The sequence below is a fragment of the Eimeria maxima genome, genomic scaffold (assembly GCF_000499605.1).
Source record: "Eimeria maxima Weybridge genomic scaffold, Emw_scaff405, whole genome shotgun sequence".
Taxonomy (NCBI): Eukaryota; Apicomplexa; class Conoidasida; order Eucoccidiorida; family Eimeriidae; genus Eimeria; species Eimeria maxima.
Window position 1 is genome coordinate 1 of NW_013566484.1, and position 27,500 is coordinate 27,500.

Consider the following 27,500-nt stretch of genomic DNA (forward strand, 5'->3'; position numbering starts at 1 on the left):
GTGGCGTTGAAGAAAACGCTCAAAGTAATATTGGGCCTCCAAGTTGGAGACATTACGTTTCTCCTCTAACATAAACAGGCATGACAGTCGGCTGGCTGCTTTTGCATGTACTCCTTCTTGTTTCCATTCAGTTCCAAACAATCCCTGCATACTCAACAATTCTTCCGGGCCCATCAACGAAGAATTTTCGGAATTGTTTCCAAGCCCAAAATTACTGTCAGCTTCTTCGTTGTCAGGAAAATCGATTGGAGCTTCGGTTGCAGTTTTCCAAAGGACGAGCCGATCCAATTCCCTCAGGCGGAGCGTTGCCATGCGGCAAATTGTCACTAGCAGCCGCACATGTTGCAAGAAATCATTCTGCACCTTCGCAGAAGAATCAGATGGGAATTCACATTTTTGCATATTGACAACATGCTCAGTGAAAACCGCCAACGGATTTTCAGTGAGCGTTTGACCGTCCGTGCTCGAGGGCGTGAAATGCTTTTGAAAGTCTTCCTTCAGAGATGGAAGCCCAAAATTACTGTCAGCTTCTTCGTTATCAGGAAAATCGACTGGAGCTTCGATTTCACTTTTCCAAGGGAGGAGCCGATCCAACTCCTCCAGGCGGAGCGTTGCCATGCGGCATATTGTCACTAGCAGCCGCAAATGTTGCAAGAAATCATTCTGCACCTTCGCAGAAGAATCAGATGGGAATTCACATTTTTGCATATTGACAACATGCTCAGTGATAACCGCCAACGGATTTTCAGTGAGCGTTTGACCGTCCGTGCTCGAGGGCGTGAAATGCTTTTGAAAGTCTTCCTTCAGAGATGGTCCTAAGGATCCCCAGGCCTTGTTCATCGTTACCTCTGCATCCTTGAGATCATCCATATACCTCCGTATGGTGTCGTCACTGACAGGGAGCGGTGCCCATTCATTGTTGGAGCTCAACGTGGGGGAGCTCGACGTGGGGGAGCTCGACGTGGGGGAGCTCGACGTGGGGGAGCTCGACGTGGGGAAGCTCAACTCGGGGGGGTTCAGCTGAGGGGAGCTCAACTCGGGGGAGCTCAACTGAGGGGATCTCAACTCCGGGGGGCTCAATTTGGGGGAGTCACGCTTGGTAGACAGCCGGAATATAACACCTGACAGGAGTATGAGTGAAATGACAGCAAGCAATGGCATAGTCCCTCCAACATACTTTCCACTTAACTTCCGTAAACCCAATGTTCCATCTTTGGGAACAGTTCGGTCGGTGTTTTCTGTCTTCTGTTGGCTGGCGGGATCGACTTCATCGCCTGCCTCCTGTTTTGGGCGCCACCAATCTAACCATGTACGACCTGCGTCTTCCCCTTGAACCTCCATTATCTACTACGAAGGAAAGTAAATTGGCGAGAAGCATATATTTGCTGTTTGTTGGACAGGTGAGCAAAAGTCTTGAGAAACAGAGTAGTTGGATCGATAAAGGGGCAGAGTGGTGCGGAGTTGGCTCTGGCTGGGGAGTTGATGGTGAGGTTCAAGTAAACTCTCGTGTTAAAATTAAATAAAAGACGGGCATTAAACTACAAAATATGCCCGTGTAAGCACCGGAATGCAGACTGCCACTGTTCAGGGAGGGATTACACTCTTCTGTACGGGTAATCGAAGCTGCGGTGCCGGTACCGACAATTCCGACTTGCTACCGGTTCCTTCAGTTCCTTAAACGGCGGGTCATACAAGACAACTAAACTATTTACAAGCTGTTTCTTGAAGTTTTGTTGATTTAGTGGAGTCTAGTTGCTGCTGAGATGTTTTAGCCAATTGCTGTGGTGTAGCACCTAGCTTTATGAAGAGATGGTATGTTACTTGTATGTTACTGTTACTTGCGGATTTAGTGGAGTCTAGTTGCTGCTGAGATTTTTTAGCCAATTGCTGCGGTGTAGCATCTAGCTTTGTGAAGAGATGGTATGTTACTTTTTTGTTAACCACCTGATATCTGAAGCTCGGAAAAAGAAGACCCACACCCAAGGACGCCTAGCCTCTGAAACTTTACACTTAGTGTACGAAATCATGGATGGAGAACCCTTTACCCTCCTAGTAGACACACGGTACCCATGCGAACGTTCTCAGCTACTGTGTACACTGTATGTACATAGAGCCAAGGAGGATTGGTTCTGCCTTTGCACCGGGGATATTATCCACCTTAGGCTCCAGCAGGGAGCGTTGCAACTTGTGGCATGCCGCCTCTTCTCTCACTCATCAAGAAGCTTTATCTCTAACATCGGGACGCCTGGAGAGTGGGGAGGGAGATTAGCTGCACTGCATGAGTTTTCATCGTACGTATTTTGGCTCTCCTGCAACGCACAATACTCCTCGAATTTGACCCAGGACTTGCGTAACCGTCACAGCCCTGCTATGAACAGTGAAGGTTCAAGGCAACTGTCGGACTTCTGTGTACCAATGATATTGAAATTTCTGAATGTATCTATGGTTTCCCGTGCTTCAGCTTCCTCAAAACCCTCATGGTCTCGTTCCTTGCTGATCTAGAATAGACCTATATCGCATTTCATATGTTGAGGAGCTTCCAGAGTGCGGGTTCCTTTCCTGAACAGTAGTGCCCTGGTGTAGATGTATCTCATATTCCTGTGCAGTGTTGCTTGTTGGAGACGAGCAATAGGGCTCTAGAATTCCCTCATAATCCCCACATCGTGGCAACCGTCGTATCTGGAGGGTTACTGAGGACAGGAGCATTCTTCACGAATTGGCTTCCTGCACAAATACAGTTTTCCGCATGGGTCTGAGCATACTTCAACTGGGCCAGGTTCCTCAACGTCACCTGCCCTTCCACCGTTCGGTTACAAGCAGCTGATTTCCCTCCCCAGATTCCAAGCTTCGTAGGGGTAGTGGCCCAGGAACATGCAGCTGATGGAAGACAGGGAGGCTGTGGAAAGCTGCGACGCACCTTTCTGGAACCCACGCAGCGACAGTGCCCGCATGCAAGCACAAGCACGTACCCGACGCAGCATTCACAAGTACTGTAGGGAGTGGTTGATGACTTCTGCTTGCATTCAGGCCTCCTACTTGCTTGGTAGATGCCTACCATGGCCGCGTGAGCGAGTCTACTGGGGATACACTATGCAACCACAGCCCTGCTTGCAAGCAGAATCCTTCTGTGCTGCCTTCACCCGCACTGTTGACAATTACCAAGGACTTCCGCTTGCGTGGAAGCAGTCTAAGTAAGCGGAAGCTGCCTACCAAATCCATGTAAGTGCTCCTGTGCCAACTTTCGGCACACTATGTAACACTGTGCTACACACGGTCATGCTAAGCAGACCATCTGACACCTGGCGTGTTGTTGGTATTTCGATGTGCCTAAGCACCTACGTTTTCATTCCTTGCTTTGTGAATATAACCCTGACAAAATATGTAGGGAGCATTTGTCCTCTACCCTCATGGATATTCACTTGCGGGTGTGAACATCTGCTAGTTCCCACACTCTTCCCGTACTATTGCATGCACACTAATGGCATTAGACATGTGCATATGAAGGTGATAAGACTGAAAAATGCCAAAAAGAGTGAAGGAGGAAGATAAGTTTGAACTAACAACAGCCGTCTAGCACCATTGGAACCACTCACCTGACCAGAAGGTGCGCATTTGCTTTTGAAGTACGTTTTCGAGGAGTTGTGGTCAGAGTGTTGCCAAAATTAAACGAAATAATATTCGTTTAATTTTGGGTTAGAACAGTAAAATACAGGCTTTGTCTAGCCACGAACAGTTTTGCTTGGATTCTGGGGGTTCAGTGTGGACCGCTCTGGGGGCCAATGCCGCATGGCTTCCGCCTTCTGTTTTTCCCTGCCTCCCTCTGTCTCTGGCTTAGTGATTAGGAGGGTCGCCCTTTTGTTGTGTATTGTTTGAACTTCATGGGGGCAGCGCCTATAACTAGGGATCAGGGTCTACTTTAAAGAGCACCATTTTCCGCTTGCAGTGTTAAGGGTCTATGGCGTGGAATTTACATATCATTCCTGTGTTCTATGTGAAGAGTTTAGGTATAAGGAGAAGGTGAATGCATCCAGTATGCTTCTCATACACGCCCTCATTCTGAGGCTCTAGCCTAGTTGAGACAAATTGTTCTGAGTATTCCCACTCCTGGTTCGTCGCGTCGGCTGCTTCGTTGAAATCATCGGTATCCTTCTGCAGGTTCATGCCTTCCAATAGTAACTGAGGCGTCTTTACAAATAGTCTCAACATGGTGGACAAGCTGTGACGAGCCTGGAACGACGCATCACGAGGAAAGTAACGAGTAAGGCCGTAGCAGTTCTAACTTGTTTTCCACTGGATTTTCGCGAAACAAAAACCTTGCCTTACCTTGGCACTCCTTCGCTCTCTCTAGTATCTGGGCCGGGCTCAGCTTCTTCAACTCACCCTCGTGGTAGTTCCGCATTCAAAAGTGTCGAAGGATCTGTGGCGTGCCGCTGGTCCTCCATTATCTTATATGAAGAAAATTGTTGCAAAACCTGTAGTCTTCTATTGGTGCAGAGGTGTGCAAAACTAAGCGGCGTAGCTGAACAATCTGTAGGGGAATCGCGGGACAGAGACAGCATGGAGTTTTCAAGCTGGATGGAGGTGACGTTCGAAAAGATTTGGGTTCAAATGAGTTGATAAAAGAAACACCATAGTAAAAATGATCCTCATGCGATCATTGAAAAAGTGGTGCAAAACTTTGGCGTAGAATACCTACTGTCCATACAGTTTGCACAGAAGGGCAAGGTCGCATCGGGCAACTACCAATCCGAGTTGCGGACAATCCCTTCAATGGACGGGTTGTCAACGGATCTGCAGTACCAAAGATCTATTTTGGGATCGTTTGAAACTAAGAGGCACTTGCCTTCCCTGTACCCGTTGCTGTTGTTTGTTGGCTCTGTTGCATCGCCGTAACCTGGGTGGTAGTCCTGCTTGCCTCCCCAGTTAGGGGCTCCAGATGCAGAGGCTCCTAGCTGTGGATGGCAATACCTAATCTAATTCAAGTCTAAACGAGTCATCAATCGACTCAAAATGCGGACATTCCCGGTAATCCAATGCGTTTCAGAACTTGCCAATGGACCATCAGAAATGAACAGCCGCGCAAAACGTACCACTACCGGCCTTGATTGGCAAAATGGAGCCAATGGGTACGGTTTCTTCAGAAACCGTACTCTGCATTATTTGAGAACCTCAACTTCCATGAGGTAAGCAAAACAACAGGTGTCTCAGTACCTAATGAATGCGTGCCTCAGCTCAGCACAAATTTAACAGAATCTGTCAAAGCCATGATGGCTGTCATTTGTTTAGGCTGCAACAGGACTAACCGCATGCCCCTATACCACAGACGCAGACCAATTTCAAACAGAAGTGGTATCACCTGGCGTAACATTCAAGAAAAGAATACTGGGTAGACTATAAAAGGAATAATACAATCATTTCCAAATCACCTTTTTGTATACCCTTCTTAAGCAAGACACGCATTTGCTCGTTTTTAGTGAGCACCTCCTGTTCGAATGTGTGTTTATTTTCTTCCTCCAGCTGTTGGATAGCCTTCGTTAGTCCTTCGGGTGTCCAGTTACCCACGCACTCGTACACCTTCCGTACCTTTGCATAACTTGACCTCCCTGCATTTTGACGAAATATTCGAAGAGCTGCTTGTGCGAGAGTTCCAGTTCTAAATTGCTGTCCATTATAGGGAATTTTGTGTTTGGCAGAAGATGGGATGTTTTTGAAGGTGCTATCGCTTGCAGAGGGTTGAAGGAAACTTTCGAACAAATGCCGGGCCTCTAAGTTGCCGATATTAATTCTCTTCTCTATAACAAGCTGGAATATGAGTTCATAAGCTACGGCTTCATCTACCTCCTGTCTCCGTGGAAAGCCGAACATTCCCATCGACACAAGCAATTCTTCAGCACCATACAGCGAAGGAATGCCATGGTTTTCACCACCAGAATTACTATCAGGATCTTCGAAGGCAGGAGCACTGCGTGAATCTTCACTGTAAAAATTACTGTAAGACCCTTCGTGTTCAAAAAATGGCCTGTAACTTAAATGCCGTCCTCCAGTTTCCTCGATCCACTTCAATTCCCTCAGACGAAGCGTGACCAAACGGCAAATGCTGTGCAGCAGCTGCACCTGTTGCAAGAAACCCTTCCGCACCTTCTCAGAAGAATTAGACGGGAATTCACATTTTTGCATCTTGGAAACGTGGTCCTTGATGGTAGTCAAAGGATCTCTTGTGGACGATTGACCGTCATCGAGCGGCGGCATGAAGTACTTTTGAAATGCTTCTTTAATGGAATCTCCTGAGGAAAACCAGGTGTCATTCATCGCTCTCCGCTCTTCTTCTAGGTCCTCCAAGGACCTCCGTATGATGTCGTCACTGACAGGGAGCGGTGTCCGTTCATTGTGGGAACTCAAGTTGGGGGAGCTCAACTCGGGGGAACCCAGCATGTGGGCGCTCAACTCGGCGGGGGTCAACTCGGGGGGGCTCAACTCGGGGGCGCTCAACTCGGAAGAGGTCATCTCTGGGGGGCTCAACTCGGGGGAGTTCGTCTCTGGGGGGCTCAACTCGGGGGAGGCCAACTCTGGGGGGCTCAACTCGGTGGCGCCCAACTCGGGGGGGCTCAACTCGGTGGCGCCCAACTCGGGGGGGCTCAACTCGGGGGAGGTCAACTCGGGGGAGGTCAACTCTGGGGTGCTCAACTCGGTGGCACTTAACTCGGGGAAGCTCAACGTGGGGGAGCTCAATTTGGGGGAGTCACTCAACGCGAACTGCCGCTTCCTAGACACCAGGAAAAGAACACCAGACAAGAGTATGAGTGAAATGGTGGCAAGCAGTGGCGGAGTCACTCCAACCCGTCTTCCATCTAACTTCCCTAAAGTCCCATCTTCCTGAACAGTTTCGTCGGTGTTTTCTGCATTATCTTGGCTAGCGGGATGGACTTCATTGCCTGCCTCTTGTTTTGGACGCCACCAATCTAACAATGTACGACCTGCGTCTCTCCAATAAACTTCCATTGTGTACTACGAAAGCAAATGCATGGGCGAGAAGCATATATTTGCTTTTTGTTGGGCAGGTGAGCAAAAGTCCTGAAAAACAGAACAGGAGAATCTCGAAACAAACCGAGCGGTGCGGAGCTGGCTCTTGCTGGGGAGGTGAAGGTGGTGCTCAACTAAATTCCAGTGTTCAGAATAATTAAAAAGAGGACACTAAATCATAAACTGTGCGCTTGTAAGCACCGCATTGCATGCAGCCACTTTGCATATACGTGCGGGCCTGATCATCGGTGAGTTTCCATGCTCATCCCATGCAACTGCATGCTCACAGATATGCCTAAAGCCTTACATTACACACGTGCATGCAAAAATTATAGGGCTGAAAATATACTCAAAAGAGTGGAGGAGGAAGATAAACTTGATCTAACAACAGCCGTACGGCAGGATTGTCGCCACTCAACACGCCACAAGCTGTGCCATTGCATTTGAGGTACGGTTTCGAGGAGTTGTGTTCGGAGTGTTGCTGCTTTACCTTGCAATAATATTTGTTTAATTTTGAATTAGAACAGTCTTTGTCGAGCCACTAACAGGTTTACTTTTGGGGGTTCAGTGCGAATCACTCCGGGGGCCCACGCCGTATGGCTTCCGCCTTCTGCTTTTCCCTTTCTCTTTCTCTCTCTCTCTCTCTGGCTTAGTGATTAGGCGTGTCGCCCTTTTGTTGTGTATTGTTTGAACTTCAAGGGGGCAGTGCCTATAACTAGGGATCATTGTCCACTTTGAAGGGCCTCATTTTCCGGTTGCCGTGTTGAGGGTCTAGGGAGTAGAATTTTCATTTCATTTCAGAATTTTCGGTGAAGAGCTTAGGTCTAGGGAGAAGGAGAAGGCTTCGACTATGCCGCTTATAGACTCCCTCATTGCAGGGTGTGAATTTAGATGACGAAAATTGTTCTGAGGATTGCTAAGTGTCGTTTATAGCGTCCGCTGCTTCGTTGAAATCGTCGATGCCCTCCTGCATGTTCACGTCTTCCTGTAGGAACTGAGGCGTCTTTAGGACGGCTCTCAACCTACTGGGCAAGCTGTGAGGTTCCCGGAACAAGAGCAGTACGAGGAAAGTAACAGGCAAAACAGGATCAGTTCCAATTTGTTTTGCATTGGATTTTCGGGAAACAGGGCCTCCTTGTTTCCTTAGTGGTCCCTCGCTGTCTCCGTTGTCTGGGCAGGTCTCGGCTACACCAAGTCAACCTTGTGGTGGTTTGTCGTCTTTCAATAACGAAGGACTTGTGGCGTGCCGCAAGTTCCCCATGATATTGTATGAAGGCGAAATAAATGACTGCAAAACCTGTAGTCTTCTTTTTATGAACAGGTGTGCAAAAGACTTAGGCTGCGTAGCTTTACTGCCTCTACGGGAACACTTGCACGGAGACAACTAGGGTTTCAAAAGGTGGAGGTGGTGCTCGAGAATTTTCGGGTGAAAATGAGTCGATAAAACATACGCCAAAGGAAACAGAATTCCCAAGTGAGCATTGAACACACGACGCAAAACTTCAGGATAGAATACCTACTGTTCGTGAAGTTTGCGCACAAGGGCAAGAGCGGATCGGGCAACGACCAGTCTGAGCTGCCGACAGTCCTTGAATGGAAGCAGTGTCAATGAGTCTGTAGATGGTTTGGGACTTAGAGGCACTTGCTTGACGTGTACCCGTTGTTGTCGTGTGTTGATCCTGCTGCATCGGCGTAACCTGGGTAGTGGTCCTGTTTTTCCCCCAGTTAGGGGCTCCAGATTAAGAGCCCCAAGACCCTGGATTCCTATGCCTTGTAATTGCAGTCTAAAATTGTCGTGAAATGACTTAAAATGCGGAGATTCCCGATATTCTAATGCGCTTCTGCACTTGCTGGCCTTGCATTCACCTCCGATGGACCACCAGAAACAAAAACCAGCGCAACCCGTGGGACTCCCCCCCTGGATAGGCAAAGTGAGGCCAATAATGGATTAGGTTTCCTGAGAAACAGGATTCTGCATTTTTAGGGGCCCTTAACTTCCATAATGCAAGCAAGACAACAGCTGTTTCGCTACCTGTTGAATTCGTGCCCTTCATTAGGCACACATTTGCCAAAACCGGCTAACCCCAAGATGGGTGCTTTGGGCTCCAACAGCAATAGCCGCTAGCCCATATACCACAGAAGCAGACCACTGCCAAACCGGAAGGTTGATATCACCTGCCGTAAGACTCAAAAAAGAAATAGGAGGTAGCCTATAGAAGGAATAATGCAGTCATCTCCAAATCACTCATTTGTATGCCTTGCTCAAGCAGCATACGCATTTGCTCCTTTTTAAGGAGCTGCCGCTGTCGAAGTTTGTCCGCATTCCTATCCTTTTGCTGTTTCGTAACTTCCTTTACTCCATCGTTTGTCCATTTACGCACGATACTGTGCATCCTCCGTATCTTTGCATAATTCGTGGTGTCTTCAGAATGACCAAATAGTTGGGCAGCTGCTTGTGCGATAGTTCCAGTTCTAAAGGGTTTTCCACTATATGGGATTTCGTGTTCGGCAGTGGGAGGAATGGCACTGCAGGCGTCTTCTTCTCCCGAGGGTTGAAGAAAAAGCTCAAAGTAATGCCGGGCCTCCAAGTTGCAGTCATTACGCTTTTCTTCTAAGGCCAACTGGAATAGTAGTTTGTGAGCTACTTCGCTTTCTAGAGGCTGTCCCAATTCAGTGCCAACCATCCCCAGGGCAGCCAAGAGGTCATCCGGTGTTACAGACTTGCTGGAGCTCTCTTTACGGCCAGGATTAGTCCCAGGCTCTTCGTGGACAGGAAAACCGCGTTTTTCTTCGAGGTCATTGTTTTCGGCTGCTCTTCCATCTACTGACGATCCCTGCTCACTGCCAACTATCCCCTTGCCATCCGAGACGCCATCCGCGTTTGTCGGCGAAGAATTGCTGGAGGTATCTTCCGGGCCAGAATTGCTACCAGGCTTTTCCCGGGCAGGAGAACTGCTTGGAGCTTCGACATCATTCTTCACACTCTCGTGCCACTTCAAATGCTCCAGACGAAGCGTTGCCATGCGGCAAATACTGAGCAGCAGCTGCACGTGGTGCAAGAAATCACTCCGCAGCTTCGGAGAAGAAACAGATGGGAATTCACATGTTCGCATCTTGGCCACGTGGTCTTTGATGGTCGCCAACGGATCTTCAGTGAGCGCTTGGCCTATGTCGGACGACGGGGTGAAGTGATTTTGGAAACCGTCCTTCACAGATCCTTCTGAGGATTTCCACGCATTGTTCATCTTTTCCTCTGCATCCTTGAGTTCCTCCAAGTATTCCCGTATGGTGTGGTCATCGTCGCTGAGTGGATCCCCTCCACTGCGAGAGACTTGAGTCGATTCACTGTGGGAGCTTTGCATGGGGGAGCTTACATTGGTCAACAACTGATCTTCTGTGAGCGCTTCTCCATCATTGGACGACGGCGCTTCCTGCACAGGTTGTTCTGAGGATCTCCAGGGCTTCTTCAACTTTTGCGCAAAATCCTTGAGCACACCAAAGTACCCGCGTGTGGTGCCGCTATCGAGGGAGAGTAGGTCCCGTCCACTGAGAGAGACTTGATCAGATTCACTGTGGGAGCTTAATATGGGGGAGCTTACATTGGTCAACAACTGATCTTCTGTGAGCGCTTCTCCATCATTGGACGGCAGCGCTGCCTGCATAGGTTGTTCTGAGGATATCCAGGGCTTCTTCAACTTTGCCGCTGCATCTTTCAAAACATCCAAGCACCCCCGTGTGGTGTCACCATCGTGGGAGAGTGGACCCCGTCCACTGAGAGAGACTTGATCAGATTCACTGTGGGAGCTTATCATGGGGGAGCTTAATTTGGGGAACACCAGCTTGCCGTACACCCGGAAGAGAACACCAGACAGGAGTAGCAATGAGAAGACGGCAAATAGCTGCCTAGCTACAAGCATTCGGGAACGGATCTTTCCATATTCAGGAGCAGTTTTGTTGTTGTTTTCTGCGTTCTGTGTGCCGGCGGGATAGATTGCACCACTTACCCCTCGTTGGGAGCGCAACCCGTCTGACAAGATGGTACCTGCGTCTTTCCTCTGAGCCTCCATTATCTACTATGAAAAGAAATGCACAATGAGAAGCCTATATTTGTTGTTTGTTGGGCAGGTGGGCAATGGCCTCGAGGAACATAGTAGGAAGATCTCTAACGGAACAGAGCTGTACGGAGCTGGGCTCCGGATGTGTCGAGGAGGTGACGGTTATATCCAAGTAAAACCCGGAGTAGAAATTAAATAAAAAACGGGCAGTAAATTAGTAAATGTCTCCATGTAAGCACCACAATGCATGCAACCACTGTTCACGATAGGATACCACTGTATGGGATTGGCGGGTAATCGAAGCTGCTGTGCTGGCATCGACAACTCTCCTCTCACTTGCCACAGGTTCGTCCATCGGTGGAACATATAGAGGAATTAAACTATTTACAATAAATTTCTTGAAATTTAGTGGAACTATTTTAGTTTTCTTTGCCAGAATTTCTCTAGCGTTTCTTGTGGTGCGACATGTAGCTTTGGTGTACAGATGGGACGTCAATGTTTTTTCGCCGCCTGCTTAGTGGCTCCGGGGAAAAGTCCTATCACCATGGATCCGTATCCTCTGAAATTTCGAACTGAGGGTAAAATATCATGTGTCAAGAATCATTCCACTTCCTAGTAGACAAACGCCGTGGTACGCAAGCAAAAGTTCTTAACAACTGTGAACACTGTTTGTGCATAGAGCCAAGAAGGCGTGTTTCTCTTTGCACAGGGTGTACTTTCCACCTTGTGTCCCAGTAAGGCGACTTGCAACTAGTGGCATGCCGCCTCCTCTCCCATTCATCAAGGAGCTTGAGCCGCTCCGCCGGGGATGCCTGGAGAAACGGGAGTTAGGACAGAAGTACTTAGTGACCCTTTATTTTGTGCATTTTGGCTTCAATGCAGCTCAACACTCATCAAATAAGGCCCAAGACCAGCGTAACCTTTACTGCCCTGCTGTAAACAGTGACACTGATGTTCCCAGTCAACTGTTGACCAATGATAGTCATACTGAATGTAGGCTTCCACGGATGATTTTCACTCCTTAGGGTCCCTCAACTCCTTCATAGCCTCTTAGCTTGCTGACCTAGAATAAACCTATACCGCACTGCATATGCCGGAGAGCTTCCATAGGGCTGGGTGCGTTCGGGAAAAAGGCGGTGGCTAAGGTGTGTCCATTATTTTCATTCCTTCCCTTCTAATGACGAAAGTACAATCCGCAACTATACTCTGATGCGTGCTGGGGGAGAAAACCCGGTTCTGATGGGGGAAACTCCCTTCACAACCCTTACACTGCGGATTCCGTCGTATCTGGAGGGTTAGGAAAAGCGGAGGCATTCTTCGCGAATTGGCTTGCTGTTAACAAGACTCTTCACCGCATAGGTCTGCGAATGCATAACGAAAAATTCGGCCGCTCTCCCAACCGTTAGCTGCCTTTCCGCCTGGGTGCAGCTCCTAACCAACCTTCATTTTGCTATATATAGGAATGAAACGCTCAAACGTGACAACGACTGTTGGGCAGTTTTCCACTGGACAAGCTGTGACGATCCTGTAACAGGCGCATCACGAGGGAAGTAACCTCGTAGCAGTTCCAATTTGTTCTATGAAGGATCCGCGTCGTGACGCTGAATCTCCATTTGCTAGTAAGATGAGGATATAAATGGTTGCAAAAGCTATTGTCTTTTTTTGGTGGACATGGGTGCAAAACACATAAAGAACTCACCTGGACGATCTCTGGGGGAAAAGTGGGACAAAGACAGTTGGGGACTTTCAAGCTGAAGATAAAAAGATTTGAGTTAAAATGGGTTAATAAAACAGACGCTAAAGTACAAAGAATTCGCGTCTGAACATTGAACACATTGTGCACAACTGAAGGGTAGAATACCTACTGTTCACATAGTTTGCGCAAAAGGGCAAGAGTCGATCGGGCAACGACCGAATTTGCCATGGAAAAGTCTATAGTACCGCAGATATATGTAGTGGAGGGTTTGGGACCCAGAGGCACTGGCGTGCCCTCTACCCGATGCCCTGGTTCGTTTATTCTGCTGCATCGCCGTAACCTGGGTAATGCTCTTGCTTTTACCCCCAGTCTGGAGCTCCAGAGGAAATGCCCCGCAACTCTGGGTGCCTATACCTTCCAATAGCAGTCTGAAAGAGTCACAAAATGACTCGAAGTAAGGAAATGCCCGATATTCCAATGCGTTTAGGGACTTGCAGTCGCCTACGCTGGACAACGAGAAACAAATACCGGCGCAGCACTCACCACTACCTACGTAGATAGGTAAAGTGAAGCCAATAGTGGGCAACACTTCCTGATAAATAGGGTGCCGCATTATTTATTTGGGATCCCGCACAGCCATAAAGCAGACAAGACGAAAGCTGTCTCAGTACCTGTCGGATTATTGCCCTTCGCTAAGCACACATTTCACCACTTTACGCCAATATTGGCGTCATCTCTTTTGACTGCAACAGCCGTTGCCACTAGCCCACGGACCACAAACACAAACCACTGCCAAACCGCAGAAGTCATATCACCTGTCGTAACATTCTAGAAAAGAATTCAGGGTATACTATAGAAGGAATAATGCAATCATTTCCAAATCACTGTTTTGTATGCCCTTCTTACGCAACACACGCATTTGTTCCCCTTTTATGAGCAACCGCTGTTCTACGTTGTACTTATTTGCTTCCTCTTGCTGTTCTGTAGCCTCCTTTACTCCTTCGGGTGTCCAGTTATCCGCGATCCTGTGCATCTTGAGTACCTTTGCATAGTTAATATTGCCTTCCGATTGGCGAAATATTTGGGCAGCTGCTTGTGCGAGAGCACCAGTTCTAAATGGTTTTCCACTATATGGGATTTGGTGTTTGGCAGCGGGAGGAGTGGCGCTGGCGGGGTCGACTTCTCCAAATGCTTGGAGAAAACGCTCAAAGTAATATCTGGCATCTAGGTTGGAGATATTACGACTTTCATCTATGCCCAATGCAGAATTCAATCTGCTTGCTAGTTTTATAGGCACTTTCTGTATCTCGTTACCGCCAAAAATCCCCACAGACTCCAAGAACTGAGCCGATGTCAACAGGGAATAATTGTCCAATGTGTCTGCAGGGCCAGAATTACTATCAAGGTCTTCGTGGACAGGAGGACTGCGTGGAACTTTGACGTCCTCTCCTTCGGGTTCTTCTCCATCCACTGACTGTCTCCGTGCATCCTCGACCATCCTCACGGCATTCAAGAAGTCATCCGCCTTCATCGACGAAGAAATGCCCAAGGGGTCTTCAAGGCCCGAATTACTATCAAGGTCTTCGTAGACAGGAGGACTGCGTGGAACTTTGGCGTATATTCTTTCGGGTTCCTCTCCATCCACTGACTGTCTCCGTGCATCCTCTGCCATCGTCACGGCATTCAAGAAGTCATCCGCCTTCATCGACGAGGAAATGCCAAAGGGGTCTTCAAGCCCCGAATTACTATCAGGCTCTTCATGGGCAAGAGGACTTCGTGGAACTTCAATGTCAGGCGCCTCGTCTACTTCTCCACCTACTAACTGTCCCTGTTCACTGCCAACTCTCCACGCTTCATCCCAGGAGACATCCGCCTTCACTGAGGAAGAAATGCCGAAGGCGCCTTCAAGGTCAGAATTACTATCAGGCTCTTCGGGAAGAAAACTACTCCATGGAGATCTGTTTTTATTTTCCGAAAACGGGTCCCACTTCAATTGCTCCAGGCGAAGAGTGACCATGCGGCAAATGGTGAGCAGCAGCTGAACGTGTTGCAAGAAATCCTTCCGCACCTTCGCAGAAGAATGGGATGGGAATTCACATTCTTGCATCTGAGCGACGTGTTCACTGATTGTCGCCAACGGACCACCAGTTAGCTCTTGTCCTTCGCCGTGCGACGGAGTGAAGTATTTTTGAAAAGCTTCTTGCGCAGGTTGTTCTAAGTAGTCCCAGGCCTCCTCCATCCCGTTCTTTACTTTGTCGAGATCATCCAAATACCTTCGTATGATTGCATCATCTGGAGAGAGCGAGGCTGCTTTGTTTTGGGAGCTTAACCTGTGGGGGCTTAAGCTGGGGGAGCTCAAATTAGGGGAGTTTCGCTTGGTAGATACCCGGAAAATAAACCCCGACAGGAGTACCAGTAAAAAGACGGCAAGCAGTGGTTTGGTCACCCCAACCTGCTTTCCCATAAATTTCTTTAAAGCGAATGTTCCATCCTCCGCAACAGTTTCGCTGGTATTTTCGGAGTTATGCTGGGCATCGGGGGGGATTGCGTCACCTGCTCCTCGTTGGCGGCGCAACCAATCCAACCATGTAAGACCTGCATCTTTCACCTCAACATGCATTCTCTATACGAAAAGGAATACATGACCGGGGAGCATACATTTGCCTTTTGCAAAGCAGGTGAACAATGGTCTAGAAGCACTTGTCGAAACAGAGTAAGATAATCTCTTGAAAAACAGAGTACGGAGTTGGCTGTGGTTGGCGTGGTGACGGTGGTGCTCACGTAATTCCCGTGTTGAAATTAATTCAAAAAAGGACGCTAGACTATAGAATATGTTTGTGTAAACACCAAAGTGCATGCGGAAACTGTTCAGGTTGGGGCACCGTTCCTGTGTGGGATTGGCGTGTCATTAAGCTGCGGTGTGGTCATCGACAGGTCTGAGTTGCTTGCAAGCGGTTCGTTCAACGGTGGACCATCCAAAGGAACTAAACAATTGAAAAGATATTTCTTGAAGTTAACTGGGTATGGTGGAGCTTGCTTGCTGCCGGAATTTCCTTACCATTTGTTTCGGTGTGGCATATACTTCTGTTGTGCAGTAAGGGGGTGTTACTGTTTGTTCACCGCCTGAGCTCTGTGGGTCCGAAAGAAAAATCACACAACCATGGACACCTATCCTCTTAAACATCAAATGGAGAGTACGAAATCATGGGTGGCCTTCCTAGGAGACAAACGCAAAGGTTCGCCAGTAAAAGTCCTCCAACTGTGTTCACGGTTTGTACATCGAGCCAAGAAGGCTTGTTTGTGTGTTGGGCCGGGGGTACTTTCCACCTGAAGTTCCAGCAAGGCGAGTTGCAACTCGTCGCATGCCTCCTACTCTCCCGCATCAAGGAACTTGAGCCGCTCCGCTCAACACGCCTGGAGAATGGGGAGGGAGTTCGGCTGCACTTAAGGAGCCTTTATGTTACGTATTTTGACATCAATGCAACTCACAATACTCCTCGAATAAGCCACAGGACCCGCGTAACCGTCACGGTCCTTCTATGAACTGTGGTACTGAAGCTGGACAGACGCACTGCGACATAGGTCTATTCTATGTCGGAATGGTAAAAGGCTATGGAGGAGTTGAGGGACCTCAAGAACTGGGAACCATCGACAGGTCGCTGCATTTAGCAGTTTCCAGCAAACTGTTGGACTTCTGTTCACCAATGCTTCTGAATGTAGCGTTCATGGATGGTTTCCAGTCCTTTAGGTTCCTCAATTCCTTCATAGCCTTTTCCCTTCTCGACCGAGAATAAACCCACATCGCAATGCATATGTCTAGCAGCTCCCATACTACTGAAGCGCTCCGGGAAAACAGTGGCGTGCCTTAGATATATCTCCTGCCTCCGCCTCTAATGACAAAAATGCAAGCAGAAACTGTACTCTGATGCTTGCTGGAGATGAAAATACGGTTCTGGTGGGGGAAATTCCCTTCACAACCCCCACACTACGGAGTTCTTCGTATCTGGAGGGTTAGCAAAAGCGGAGGCTTTCTTCGCGAGTTGGCTTGCTGCAAACAAGGCTCTTCGCCGCATGGGTCTGCGAATGCATAACGAAATTCGGCCACTCTCCCAACCGTTAGCTGACTTTCCACCTGAGTGCAGCTCCAAAACAGCCTTCATTTTGCAATAGGAATGAAACGCTCAAACGTGACAACGACTGTTCGGCAGTTTTCCTGTGCTGCATTCACCAGTAATGTAGACAATTATCAAAGACTTCTGCTTGCATGCAGGTAGTCTACTTGAGCGAGAGCTGCCCACAAAAGCCAGATAATTGCTCACACGCCAACACACACTTTGCTACACCATGCAATACAGGCCATGCTACACACCCCACCAGGCAACGGGCGTGTTGTTGGTCTTTCGCTGTGTCTAAGCATGTACCTGTGCACTTGGTACGTTGTGAGTACAACCATGGTAATATATGTGAAAAGCATTTGTCTTCAATTCTCATGCACATATACGTGCGGCCCTGAACATCTGTGAGTTTCCATGCTCATCCCATGCAACTGCATGCTCACAGAAATGCCTAAAGCCTTACATTATACACGTGCATACAAAAATTATAGGGCTGAAAATATACTCAAAATAGTGGAGGAGGAAGATAAGCTTGAACTCACAACAGTCGTACGGCAGGATTGTCGTCACTCAACACGCCACAAGCTTTGCCAGCGCCTTTGATGTACGGTTTCGAGGAGATGTGTTCGGAGTGTTGCGGCGTTATCTTGCAATAATATTTGTTTAGTTTTGAGTTAAAGCAATAAAATACAGTCTTTGTCGAGCCACTACCAGTTTTGCTTGTGTTTTGGGGGTTCAGTGTGGATCACTCCGGGGGCCCACGCCGCATGCCTTCTGCCTTCTGCTTTTCCCTCTCTCTCTGGCCTAGTGATTAGACGTATCGCTCCTTTGTTGTTTATTATTTGAGCTCCAAGGGGGCATTGCGTATAGCTAGGGATCAGGGTCCATTTTCAAAGACCCCTTTTTCTGCTTGCAGCGTTAAGAGTCTAGGGCGCGGAATTTTCATATCATTTGAGAGTCCCCGGTGAAGGGTGTAGCTCTAGGGAGAAGGAGAAGGCCTTCAGCATGCCGCTTATATACGCCCTCATTGCGAGGGGTGAGTCTAGAGGGGGAAATATCCAGTACTGCTGCTCCTGGAGGAACTGCTAGCCCCTCAGGTGTCTGTACTGGAGCGTTTGGTTGCTGCCGTGCGCCCAATAATATTTGTTTGTGTTTAGGGTTTCGTATTTGTGGTTTGTGCCCAGGCAATGTAGTGCTATGTGAGCACGCGGACAGCGAAGGGAACTTCCCCACTGTCACTCGGCTTCTTCTCTGCCGTCTCCCAACCGACAAGCAGCGCATGTCCTACATATACGACAGGTGATCCATTGGAGCACTTTTGCATGTTAACCTTTAATGGTGGGGGTTGCCGCATGTTATACGGCCTTGTTTTTCTTCCTTCTGGAGACGCATAGGATAGTGCAGTACAAAGAAGGAGATTGCGGCTTATGTGCTGCCGTTCAGCTTTTAAGGTTTTGGGTTCCTTCGCAGATTCGTCTTCCACTATATCGTGTGCGATGGGCTCACCTTTTTAACAATGGCCGATGATAGCGCAGGATTTGCGCTGCCATTCGAATTCTTGGAGGCTGTCAAACAGCAGTAGGCTGCTGCTCTTGCACCTTGAACAGCAATTGTTGCTCCCAATTATTTGTCTCCCTTTTCCGCTGTTGTTGAAGCTGGTGCTGCAGTTGTTGCGGCGTTTGCAGTTTGGAACGTGCTGCTGCATCTGATGGAGATTCAGCTGGTGCAAAGGGACCCTTGCTGTGTTGCATGCGCCACAGCCGCATCTCTTATGCTGCGTTTCCGCTTGCGTCCTGTCAGTTTCGTTGTTTTTGCTGCATGTGTTTTTTCCTTGATTTATTCATTCAACAATGTGTTGTAAGGGGCGTATTTTTGTTTGTACTTTGGGTTGACTGCTTTGGTTGCTACTGCAGATTCCTGCCACAATACCGCGATGCAGCCAAGACCGGCATCGCGTTGTCGCTGCAAAGCAGCTTCGAGCCTACCATAAAAACCATGCTTGTGAGGGTTGAGCCAGTGGACATAGGATTCATGTTTTGGCACATAGGTTATGGTCTTATGGTTATAAGGGTTTAGGGTTTTAGGATTTCCCATTTGATGGGCTTGTTCGCAGGAGTCGTTTAACTCCCACCAAACCCTTGATGATTTCAGACAAATTCGCACTCAGATTGACGGAATTCACTCCGTGATGATTGACAGCATCGGTAGGGTTGAGGGCTGGGGCAAGGGTTTCGTAGATGTGCGGGTTTGTAGTGGGTTTGTAGCTGGCAGTCTAGAAGTTGGGTGCTGGGTGTAGGGTTTAGTTCTAGGGTGTGTGGTGTGCGGGTGAGTTGTGTGCAGACAAGATTCTTCAACGAGGGGAGAGGATAGATCTGCTGGTGGACCAGTCGGAGCAGCTGAACCAGGAGGCTATAACGTTTAGACGCCAGGTAAGCTCGGCCTCAAGGGTCTATGGTAGTGGTTTGAAGGTTACTATTGCAACTTGTGGGTGATGGGAAAGCCGCCACAACGTGGCATCTCTGCCCAGCTGTGAGGGTTTAGCGTTTAGGGTTTTTCCGCAGGCCCGTCGTCTCAAAAATGCCCTGTGGTGGCGCAACGTGCGAATCATTGCAATGGTCATCAGCATTATCTCTGTACGTCTGCAACCTTGGATATTAGGGTTTGGGGTCCAGGTTCCAACATCCGCTGCGGGACACGGTCTTGCAAAGTGCCGAATGCTTTTCCCTGTTTTTTTTTACGGTGTCGTTCCTGCTCAGATGCTCTGTGTAATTATTGGGATGGTCTCTTGTGGCGGGGTCACCTTCCCGTCTTGCAGAGGATCCTGATTGTAGGGGGCCCGCGGCAAGAAACTAAACACTAAACCCCCAAACCTCAATTCCAGCACTCCTCCTTGTTTGCCGCACGGCACGAGAGATTCTGCACAAGAAATTCTGGTCCTGCAGCACTTTCTGGAAGGCGAACCGCTGCTGCTTCAATGCAGGGAGCTGCTGCTTGCGCGGCCGTTGGAGTTGCTGCTGCATGTTCCGATTTTTGTATATTTTGATTTGTGGGCTTCCGCGACTCCTATGTAGACAGCTTGTATGGAACGGCGGCACCAGACCTACCGGCCAAATGCAGCGGAAGCGGAAGCATTAATTGCATCAGCAACCCCAGCAGGTATGGATTTCTGCTACGGCAGCAGAAGACATTTACGCGATTTGCTTCTCCATCGGCAGGCCTTGCCGTATGACGCACCCAGCTCACAAACTGCAGTTGACGGGATCTGCTGCGTTGGCAGCGGCGCCTAACGGTACCAGCAGTAACTGCAACAGGAGCGCCTTCTGCGGTGGTACCAGCTTCTGCAGCAGCAACAACACATGCAGCGGTCACCGGAATACATGGGTGATTTGAAATTCTCGCGAAACAACCGATATATGTGAGGCTTGTTTCTTGCTTGCTATCAAAGGTTCTATGGGTCTTCATTAGGCCCTAGGCCCTCTCTTGGGGAGTGTGCCAACTTGCAACTTTCTTAATGTCTCAGTATTCTCCTGTTTTTAGCTACAAACTTAGGCAGTGTTCGAAGTTCTTGAATTAGGGGGTCTTTACTACTTCCAGAGATTGAGTACGACTCTCATCCGTTGCGACAAGTGTTTCCAAGACAGCACAGTGGGAAAGAAGTTCACATAGGAAAGAGCAAGACAGTAATTAGGGAAAAGAAATAAAAACACATAACCAGGTTTAAAGTGTTAAAACATACGGGGTGCGGGGTTCGAACCCGCGACCTTCTGCGTGTAAAGCAGACGTGATAACCACTACACCAACCCCGCGTCGATGGGAGTTTATTTCTACTTTCAACGAAGTAGTTAAAAGCTGCAGTAAAATGTCACAATTTCAGAGACTTATTTACTGTACTTGATGAGCGCCTGAGGACTAGTTGGATATTTCACAGAGAGTGAAGCGTACGTTGTTAGGGATCTGCCGTCGATGGTGAATGGCAGGTGGTGCTCACACGAGTCTGATGCAAGAGCATAAAAGTTGAACCCCACGGTTAGTATTTCACACAATAACATCATAATAAATAATTTTGCTCTTTATTATAGTGCAATGTATTGTATATTCGGGGGTGATAAGCTGACAACAGCATAGTGTTGCAGGAGGAACGTGACCTTGGAACTGCCGCCTCGCAACGCCTGGTAATATAGAATCGCCTTTCAAGGCCCGTTCCTTCCTGCATATATTACAGGATTCAGGATAAAAACTTGTGACAACAGATCCATTATCCTGCGCTCAATCCTTGAAGGCTGCCAATCCCATTGCAAACGCTAACCCCGCCCTCGACTAGCATAGAACACTGGTCTCCGTTCTATTTCCCATTGATGTAATCTGCAGATTTAGGCAGCTGGCAGAAGAAAACAGAAGCAGTCAAGGTACACTGACCTGGTCGTTCTCCTCTGTGACATTGTAGCCTGTGGCGCAACCCGCAGTGGGAAAGAACGAATTCGCGTATTATAAAACAGTCTGATGCCACAGGTTTGGCAACAACTGCAACAGTAATCACGCACCTCCATAACAAATCACGTGATGATGCAGCAGCAATGCACTCTTGCCCCCCATCTACACCGCCGTCCTTGCAACCAGTAGCACTGCAGATCACGCCTGCATCCTAGATGTTCTGCGGTGTTTTTGTGCGTTTTGCCTCCTATCTGGCCCTTTTACACAGACCACCGAAGTGCCTATGCGTAGTGTATATGCTCAATACTCAAATTGGTGATCTACGGGAATCTGTATGCTAGCATTCTACCTGACTCTGCTGGTTAGTACCACTTAGCTGCTGAAATAATAATCTTGACAACCGACAGGCCTGAGCAGCCTCAGCACTACTGTGCAGTTGTAATAAAGTCTAATCGAAACCTCAACAAGTGAACAGCAAATATACGCCACTTCACGAGAGAGTTGAGAGAAAGTAAACCTGCAAACTATCATGGCTCCACAGCCAGGTTAGCACGAGGGAACAATCTCCTAAAAAGGCTGAACATTGTTACTGGGGGAGGGAACGGCCATGCAGTGGCTCTTTCGTCCCGTGTACCTTTGGTGCAAAAGATTTAACCTTTTTGCAACAATGTACACAGGGGCCACACTGCACGGGTTGCGCTTTTGTGCTGAGGGTAAAGCCGCCTTTCTGTGGCCACCTTTGCGGGGCACAAAGAAATTGCAACTATTCCTTCTTTGGGGCTAGTGTTGACTTATAGTTGCTCCAGCTCTTATTTGTGGTGCCCTACTTTGTTCCTATGCACGCAATTCATTGCACGTGGAGAAACCAAACCGAAGAGGGAACAAGCCATGGAATAAAGAGGCTACAGGATAAAGATGCAATACATCAGAAGATCATCACGATGCACGTTCTTTCCCATTAAATCTTGCATAACGCTCCTTTTTAGATTTATGGATCTTGACCATGCTTTAAAGAAATCTTCTTGCTGCTTCTTTGCCGCCTCCAAGACACTTTCCGACGACCACATGCGTCCAATTCGGTGGAGCTTCAAATGAAACTCATTCCTTGGAGTGCTGAAGTGATCCGGATACATAAGCTGGAAAAAATCTCCAAGGATGGATGTTTTGAAGGTAGTTCCTGTGTAAGGAATAACGAAGTCCACCTTCTTCGCTGGGCTCAAGTGGAAAGGGCCTTCAAATGAACCGAGGGAACCTGCGAATGCCTCTAAAGCACTCCGGTTGTGGTCTATCCGTTGGCGTTCTAATTTAAGCAGATTCACAAGTGTGTCGCCCAAGCACCTGTCCACTTCCGGTAACTCTGCCAATTCTTCAGGCTTGAGTGAAGGCGTCACCCCCATCAATGTAAAGAATTCCACCGCCGGCATCTTCGGATTATACGTCCCCTCCAACTCCTCTAGACTCGGGAAGGCGTACCGCTCGTCAAGACCCTCAATTGGCACCGGTACGCCAACACGTTCGTTTTGTTGGAGCATCTCCTCCACCTCGTCTAGGCGATCGACGACGGCAATACAGAGGGACGTCAGCAGCCGCATTTGCAGAGCGTAGTCCTTCCTTCCCGTAGTATTTAAGGAAAATGGGACCTTACACTCAAGCATTCTAGAAATATGAGACCGCACGGTCTGCAAGGGATCAACAGGAAGCTGTTCATTTTCTGATGGGGACGGAATGAAGAACTTGGTGAAGGTTGTCTGCACAACAGGACTTGCCTGTTGCCATCTTTCCTCCATCTTCTTTGACGCTTCGACCAACTCCCCCTTGTACTTCTGCAGGTTGGAATCATCCAGATGTAAAAATGGTGTGTAACTGTGCAACTTCACATCTCCCATCGGCAGAATTGCCGCTAGCAGCAGAGCCGCCAACCCTGCACACAAGGCGATAAACGATTTAGCCGGAATCTTATCCCTTTTGGGCTTTAAAGGGAAAGCAACGTCGTCAACGTCTACATTGCTCTTAAGGGTTTCGTCTCCTATCGCCGCAGGACGCATGCTGCCCTGTACAATTTCTTTTTCCTGCCCCACCTGGGCTACGGGTACAGCTGCGTCAGTGTCCGTCTTCGCCATCCTCAACAAAAAAATAACTGCCGCTATCCACCAAGTACCACTGTTTACCTTGTTCTTGATAAGAGTTATACAAATGCCCTATGGGCTTAGGGAAGCTACAGGTAGATACGGAAGAATAAGGAGGCCAAGGCGCTCGCTCTCATGACGATGATAAAGAAGCGAGACACCGATGCCCACTAATGAACTAAAAATGCTCTGTACAAAATACAAATGAGGAAGAAATGAATAAATGATAAAAGTCCAACACCTAATCCCTCTGTTTAGTTGGACCTTTGCGGTTTCTGGATCTGCAGAGCGGTGGATCGTCTTGCTACGATACCGCTCTCGATTACCGGGCTTTTCCTTGCGTTGTCCTGCTACATTGCTTTTCTAAAAACCTGATGCTTTCTCCCTATTATTCATTTCTTAAAAAGAAACTTCTTATTTGTGGAGACATAATTGCCTCCCACTGTTTTATTTATTGACTACAAATTTACCTCAAATGCCCCAAATAGGATACCTGCATACGGTGGTCTAAAGTTTAGGCTGTAGTATAGGTCTTGGTTTTCTTATCCGGAGTGTATTATGAGTTGCTACAGCATCAAAGCAATAATGAAAAAAGCTTGTTCGAGCAAATAACATTCCTCCCCAATATCCAGACCTCACGAGCGGAGCTGCTTACGCTCCGTAAGCAGCTTCGCGCGCTAGCTGCGGTAGATAATAAAGGGGTCTTATATTTGGATAAAACGCCCGTTGCGACAGCTTAGATGCAAGACTGTCCCACATACAACCACGAGCAGCCTTCTTGAATGCATGCACAAACAGTGTAGACAATTGTTAAGGACTTCTTTGTCCGCGAGTTAGTTTCCTACAAGGGCATCCATCAGGTTAACCACTTCTGACGCACTTCCATGCAAACGTCACACAGACTTTGTTACAGTTTGCATGCAAACAACAAAGAAGGGTATTTTTGCCTTCACATTTGCAGACGCTTTGCAGGGTGCGCTGCAACTCATTCCCTCTCTTGCATCAACAGGCGCTTGGCTTAGGACAATTGAAGACTGGGAGGGGGGTTAACAACAAACATTTAGTGCTCCTCTAATGATTTTACATCCAATATTATAATAATATATGGAGACCTTTTCTTAAAGGGTTGGTTTTTATAAGAGTGATGCTTGTTTCTTGCATCTTCGCCACTACCAAGAATGGCGATGGGTCTTGACTGTTGTGGTGCAATGGACAAAATACTATCGACAGGAGTAAAGAGTTAATTAAAAGAATTAAACAATTTAAATATTTACAATAAGAGTTAATTAGAAAGCATCTAACCTCCATCCTCGGTCTCTATGCGTCATTACCGATAACAAGAAGACGTTGCAGGAGATGCAACATACCTAGCAGCAACTCACGGCAAAAGGTAGCCACGCATGCAGCACACAAACAAGGCGTACTTTCTGCACATCTTAGATAAATACTTTGAGAAAGTTCTCAAAGATATAACTCCCCCTATATATACTTATGTATGCGTGCATGGTATAACTTCGGTACTGGTGACGGATGTGGTGTGCGCTACGCACGGTCGCTGTTGGGGTGATATCTGTTACTCGCTGTTGCCTCTTGTTAGCGATGCGCTGCTACTATGTTTAATGAGATTTATTACTATATGAAGTCGAGGATAGTCGCTAGGGGCAAATGAGTAATAGGGCTTAAGGAAGCAAATCCGTAGAAGCAGCTAATCTCCGTAGTGCAGCTGTGGGATGATGGTTGGTTGCCTGTTTTGAGCTTATAGCTGCTGGCTGCACTAACAGATAGCGTGACCATATAGCTGCTGGCTGCAGTAACAGATAAAAGGGGAAATCGTTTGTAAGCTTTAGGCAATTCTTGACACTAAATCAACTCATGCAGCAAGGTGGCCAGTAGTACCAAACGTAAACACACCATGGAGCCTCCTCCGATGTTCTTATTAACATTGCATACAACTTTTGGATACATCTTCCTGCATGCTACTTGACTACTAAGACCCAGTAATGTTTATATTGTAGCTGCAGATACACTTTCCTACGACAGAAAGAATATGCAACACCACATTTCTAACTGCAGCACCTTCTGCAAGCTAACAACATCGCGGGAACCACAACAAATATGTCTTGCGATGCTTATACAGACTCAGTAGACAATTAATAAACACTTCTTATATATATAAATAGGAGAAGGTTTCCGATGTAAGACGGATCACGCTTCTAGCGGAGGACTGACTAAGACAAGGAAGGGAGTGTACCGCTGTAATACTTTGGTGCCCCCCTAATGTAGCTTTTGTTATATTGTCTACAGCAAAATGGGTGTAATGTAAAGGACAAAAGAGAACAAAGTACGCGGATAAAGAGGAGAGGCTTTTGCTAGTTGCTGCGGGCAGCGAGAGTAACATATTATTGTGCTACAAATGACCTTACTGGGGGATCTGAAATCCTGCAGCGACCGGTAGATAAACAAGGCGAAATAAATTATTTTACTGTTATTTAACACATTATAATCATGAAAAACACCACAATTAAGAACACAATTGCTATTTTGCAGCTGCGTTTCTGTGCATGGCATGGCCGCTACTGGCGCTGCAAGTCCGGCTGCTGCCTGTCGGCGTTATCGGGGTAAAACGACAGAAACAGTACTCTTGGAGCCTTTTAATGAGTAAACCGTAAACAATGCGGTTTATTTAAGGGGAAAATAGACCAAATTTCTCACCGTCGACTCATTTGTGTGGCTAACTCAAGGAAAACCCCACACGTCACCTCTGGGCTTCTGCTGGTGGTTGTCTGTTTCTTCTAAAGCCATTTGGCTCCTATTTTTGCTGCTCTTTTTGTTTTGCCCTATTGTTTTATTGGAAAAGTATTTTAAAAGGAGAATCCGCTTAATTATTTCCTTAAGACATTCGGCCTTCGCGCCCGCGCCGCCATCAAGAAGTCAACAACGGGTGACCCTGCTTCCCTATAACACGGCGGCCAATGAAACTTTTCTCAGCTTTCTTCTTCTTTTAATCTTCTGTTCAATAAAAGTAGATATTGGGTATAAAAGGAGGGTTTTGCAGGTGCAGCAACAGTACGATGATGGGCTGCAGCAGCTGCAGCAGCTGCAGCAGCCATCGTCCGCTGCAGCATTCTCCCTTAAAACAGACACAATTCAGCATACACCAGACAAAGTATGATAGCCGAGCATTCAGGCGAATGTTGCAACCTCGAGCAGCAGAGGATCGGAGGAAAATTCATAAGAAAAGTTCTTTAAATATCTTAGCAGCTAATCAGCAGCTGCAGCAGCAAGAAGCGGTGCTCCCTTACAGACAGCTCGACCCCACAGGCGTCTCAGCAGCAGATGTTGGCAATTCGGAGGCAAGAGGAAAGGCATTAGCAATACCTTCGGATTCAGCAACAGCAGCAGCTGCAGCAGCAGCAGCAGCAGCAGCAGTCTGCTCACAAGGACGGGAGGAACCTTGCTGCTGCTGTAGAGGTAAACACAAAATCCAAACTATTGAGAGGAGGGCAGCGAGGACAGCAGCAGCAGCAGCAGCCGCAGCAACTGCAGCAGCACCAATGTGCCTATCGAGGACCTCCGGTCGCTTGAAGACAATCGTAATCTTTGCTGCTTCAGTGCTGCTCCTGTGCTTCCTATGTAGCACAAGTGGTGCTGCTGCTGCTGAAGCAGCAGCAGCAGCAGCAGCAGCAGTACCTCAGGGTCCTGCAGCAGATCAGCAGCAGCGCTTCTACCAACGGCGTCTAAGCAGACGACTGCAGTCGTTGTCTTTAGGTGCTGCACAGCGGCAAGAGAATTTCCGGCGGCAGCAGCAGCAACTGCTGCAGCAGCAGCAGCAGCAGCTTGATCGACGAGTGCTGCAACAGCAGCAACTTCAACAGCAACAGTTCCTCCAACAACAGCAACTGCAGCAGCAACTACTTCAGCAGCAGCAGCAACAGCAGCAAGGCCAACGCCTCCCCTTAGGGTTAGGAGGACAGCAGCAAGTAAACCCCCAGCTCGGGACACAGTGGCAGCAGCAGGTGCTGCAGCAGCAAGTGCTTCAGCAGCAACTGCAGCAGCA

The 27,500-nt window shown here is 48.0% G+C and overlaps 7 protein-coding genes across 7 annotated transcripts in view; 2 read left to right on the top strand and 5 right to left on the bottom strand.

Annotated features, from left to right (window-relative positions):
* Positions 1 to 215: 215 nt before the first annotated feature.
* On the bottom strand, positions 216 to 1,341 carry EMWEY_00031750 (hypothetical protein; the record flags this gene model as incomplete). The annotated part of the gene is made up of 1 exon (XM_013481743.1): positions 216 to 1,341. A coding segment is annotated over one exon (1,126 nt), but the record flags the coding sequence as incomplete, so codon positions are not given.
* Positions 1,342 to 5,227: 3,886 nt separating this feature from the next.
* On the bottom strand, positions 5,228 to 6,999 carry EMWEY_00031760 (hypothetical protein, conserved; the record flags this gene model as incomplete). The annotated part of the gene is made up of 2 exons (XM_013481744.1): positions 5,228 to 5,312; positions 5,753 to 6,999. 2 exons carry the CDS (start codon positions 6,997 to 6,999, stop codon positions 5,228 to 5,230), a joined length of 1,332 nt encoding a protein of 443 aa, XP_013337198.1.
* A 2,231-nt stretch (positions 7,000 to 9,230) lies between these two features.
* Positions 9,231 to 11,087, bottom strand: EMWEY_00031770 (hypothetical protein; the record flags this gene model as incomplete). Its single annotated transcript, XM_013481745.1, has 1 exon — positions 9,231 to 11,087. One exon carries the CDS (start codon positions 11,085 to 11,087, stop codon positions 9,231 to 9,233), a length of 1,857 nt encoding a protein of 618 aa, XP_013337199.1.
* Positions 11,088 to 13,621: 2,534 nt separating this feature from the next.
* Positions 13,622 to 15,391, bottom strand: EMWEY_00031780 (hypothetical protein; the record flags this gene model as incomplete). Its single annotated transcript, XM_013481746.1, has 1 exon — positions 13,622 to 15,391. The coding sequence occupies one exon, from the start codon at positions 15,389 to 15,391 to the stop codon at positions 13,622 to 13,624; it is 1,770 nt and encodes a 589-aa protein (XP_013337200.1).
* A 2,500-nt stretch (positions 15,392 to 17,891) lies between these two features.
* On the top strand, positions 17,892 to 19,711 carry EMWEY_00031790 (hypothetical protein, conserved; the record flags this gene model as incomplete). Its single annotated transcript, XM_013481747.1, has 8 exons — positions 17,892 to 17,922; positions 18,071 to 18,185; positions 18,357 to 18,464; positions 18,800 to 18,887; positions 19,000 to 19,090; positions 19,227 to 19,315; positions 19,448 to 19,519; positions 19,643 to 19,711. 8 exons carry the CDS (start codon positions 17,892 to 17,894, stop codon positions 19,709 to 19,711), a joined length of 663 nt encoding a protein of 220 aa, XP_013337201.1.
* A 2,508-nt stretch (positions 19,712 to 22,219) lies between these two features.
* Positions 22,220 to 23,437, bottom strand: EMWEY_00031800 (hypothetical protein, conserved; the record flags this gene model as incomplete). The annotated part of the gene is made up of 1 exon (XM_013481748.1): positions 22,220 to 23,437. One exon carries the CDS (start codon positions 23,435 to 23,437, stop codon positions 22,220 to 22,222), a length of 1,218 nt encoding a protein of 405 aa, XP_013337202.1.
* A 3,197-nt stretch (positions 23,438 to 26,634) lies between these two features.
* The window catches only part of EMWEY_00031810 (kazal-type serine protease inhibitor domain-containing protein, putative), a gene marked incomplete at both ends in the record, with an annotated part of 2,575 nt that continues 1,709 nt past the window's right edge, over positions 26,635 to 27,500 (top strand). The window contains one exon of the mRNA XM_013481749.1: positions 26,635 to 27,500. This exon is cut by the window's right edge and continues 1,709 nt beyond it. Coding sequence (XP_013337203.1) covers positions 26,635 to 27,500 — 866 coding nt within the window.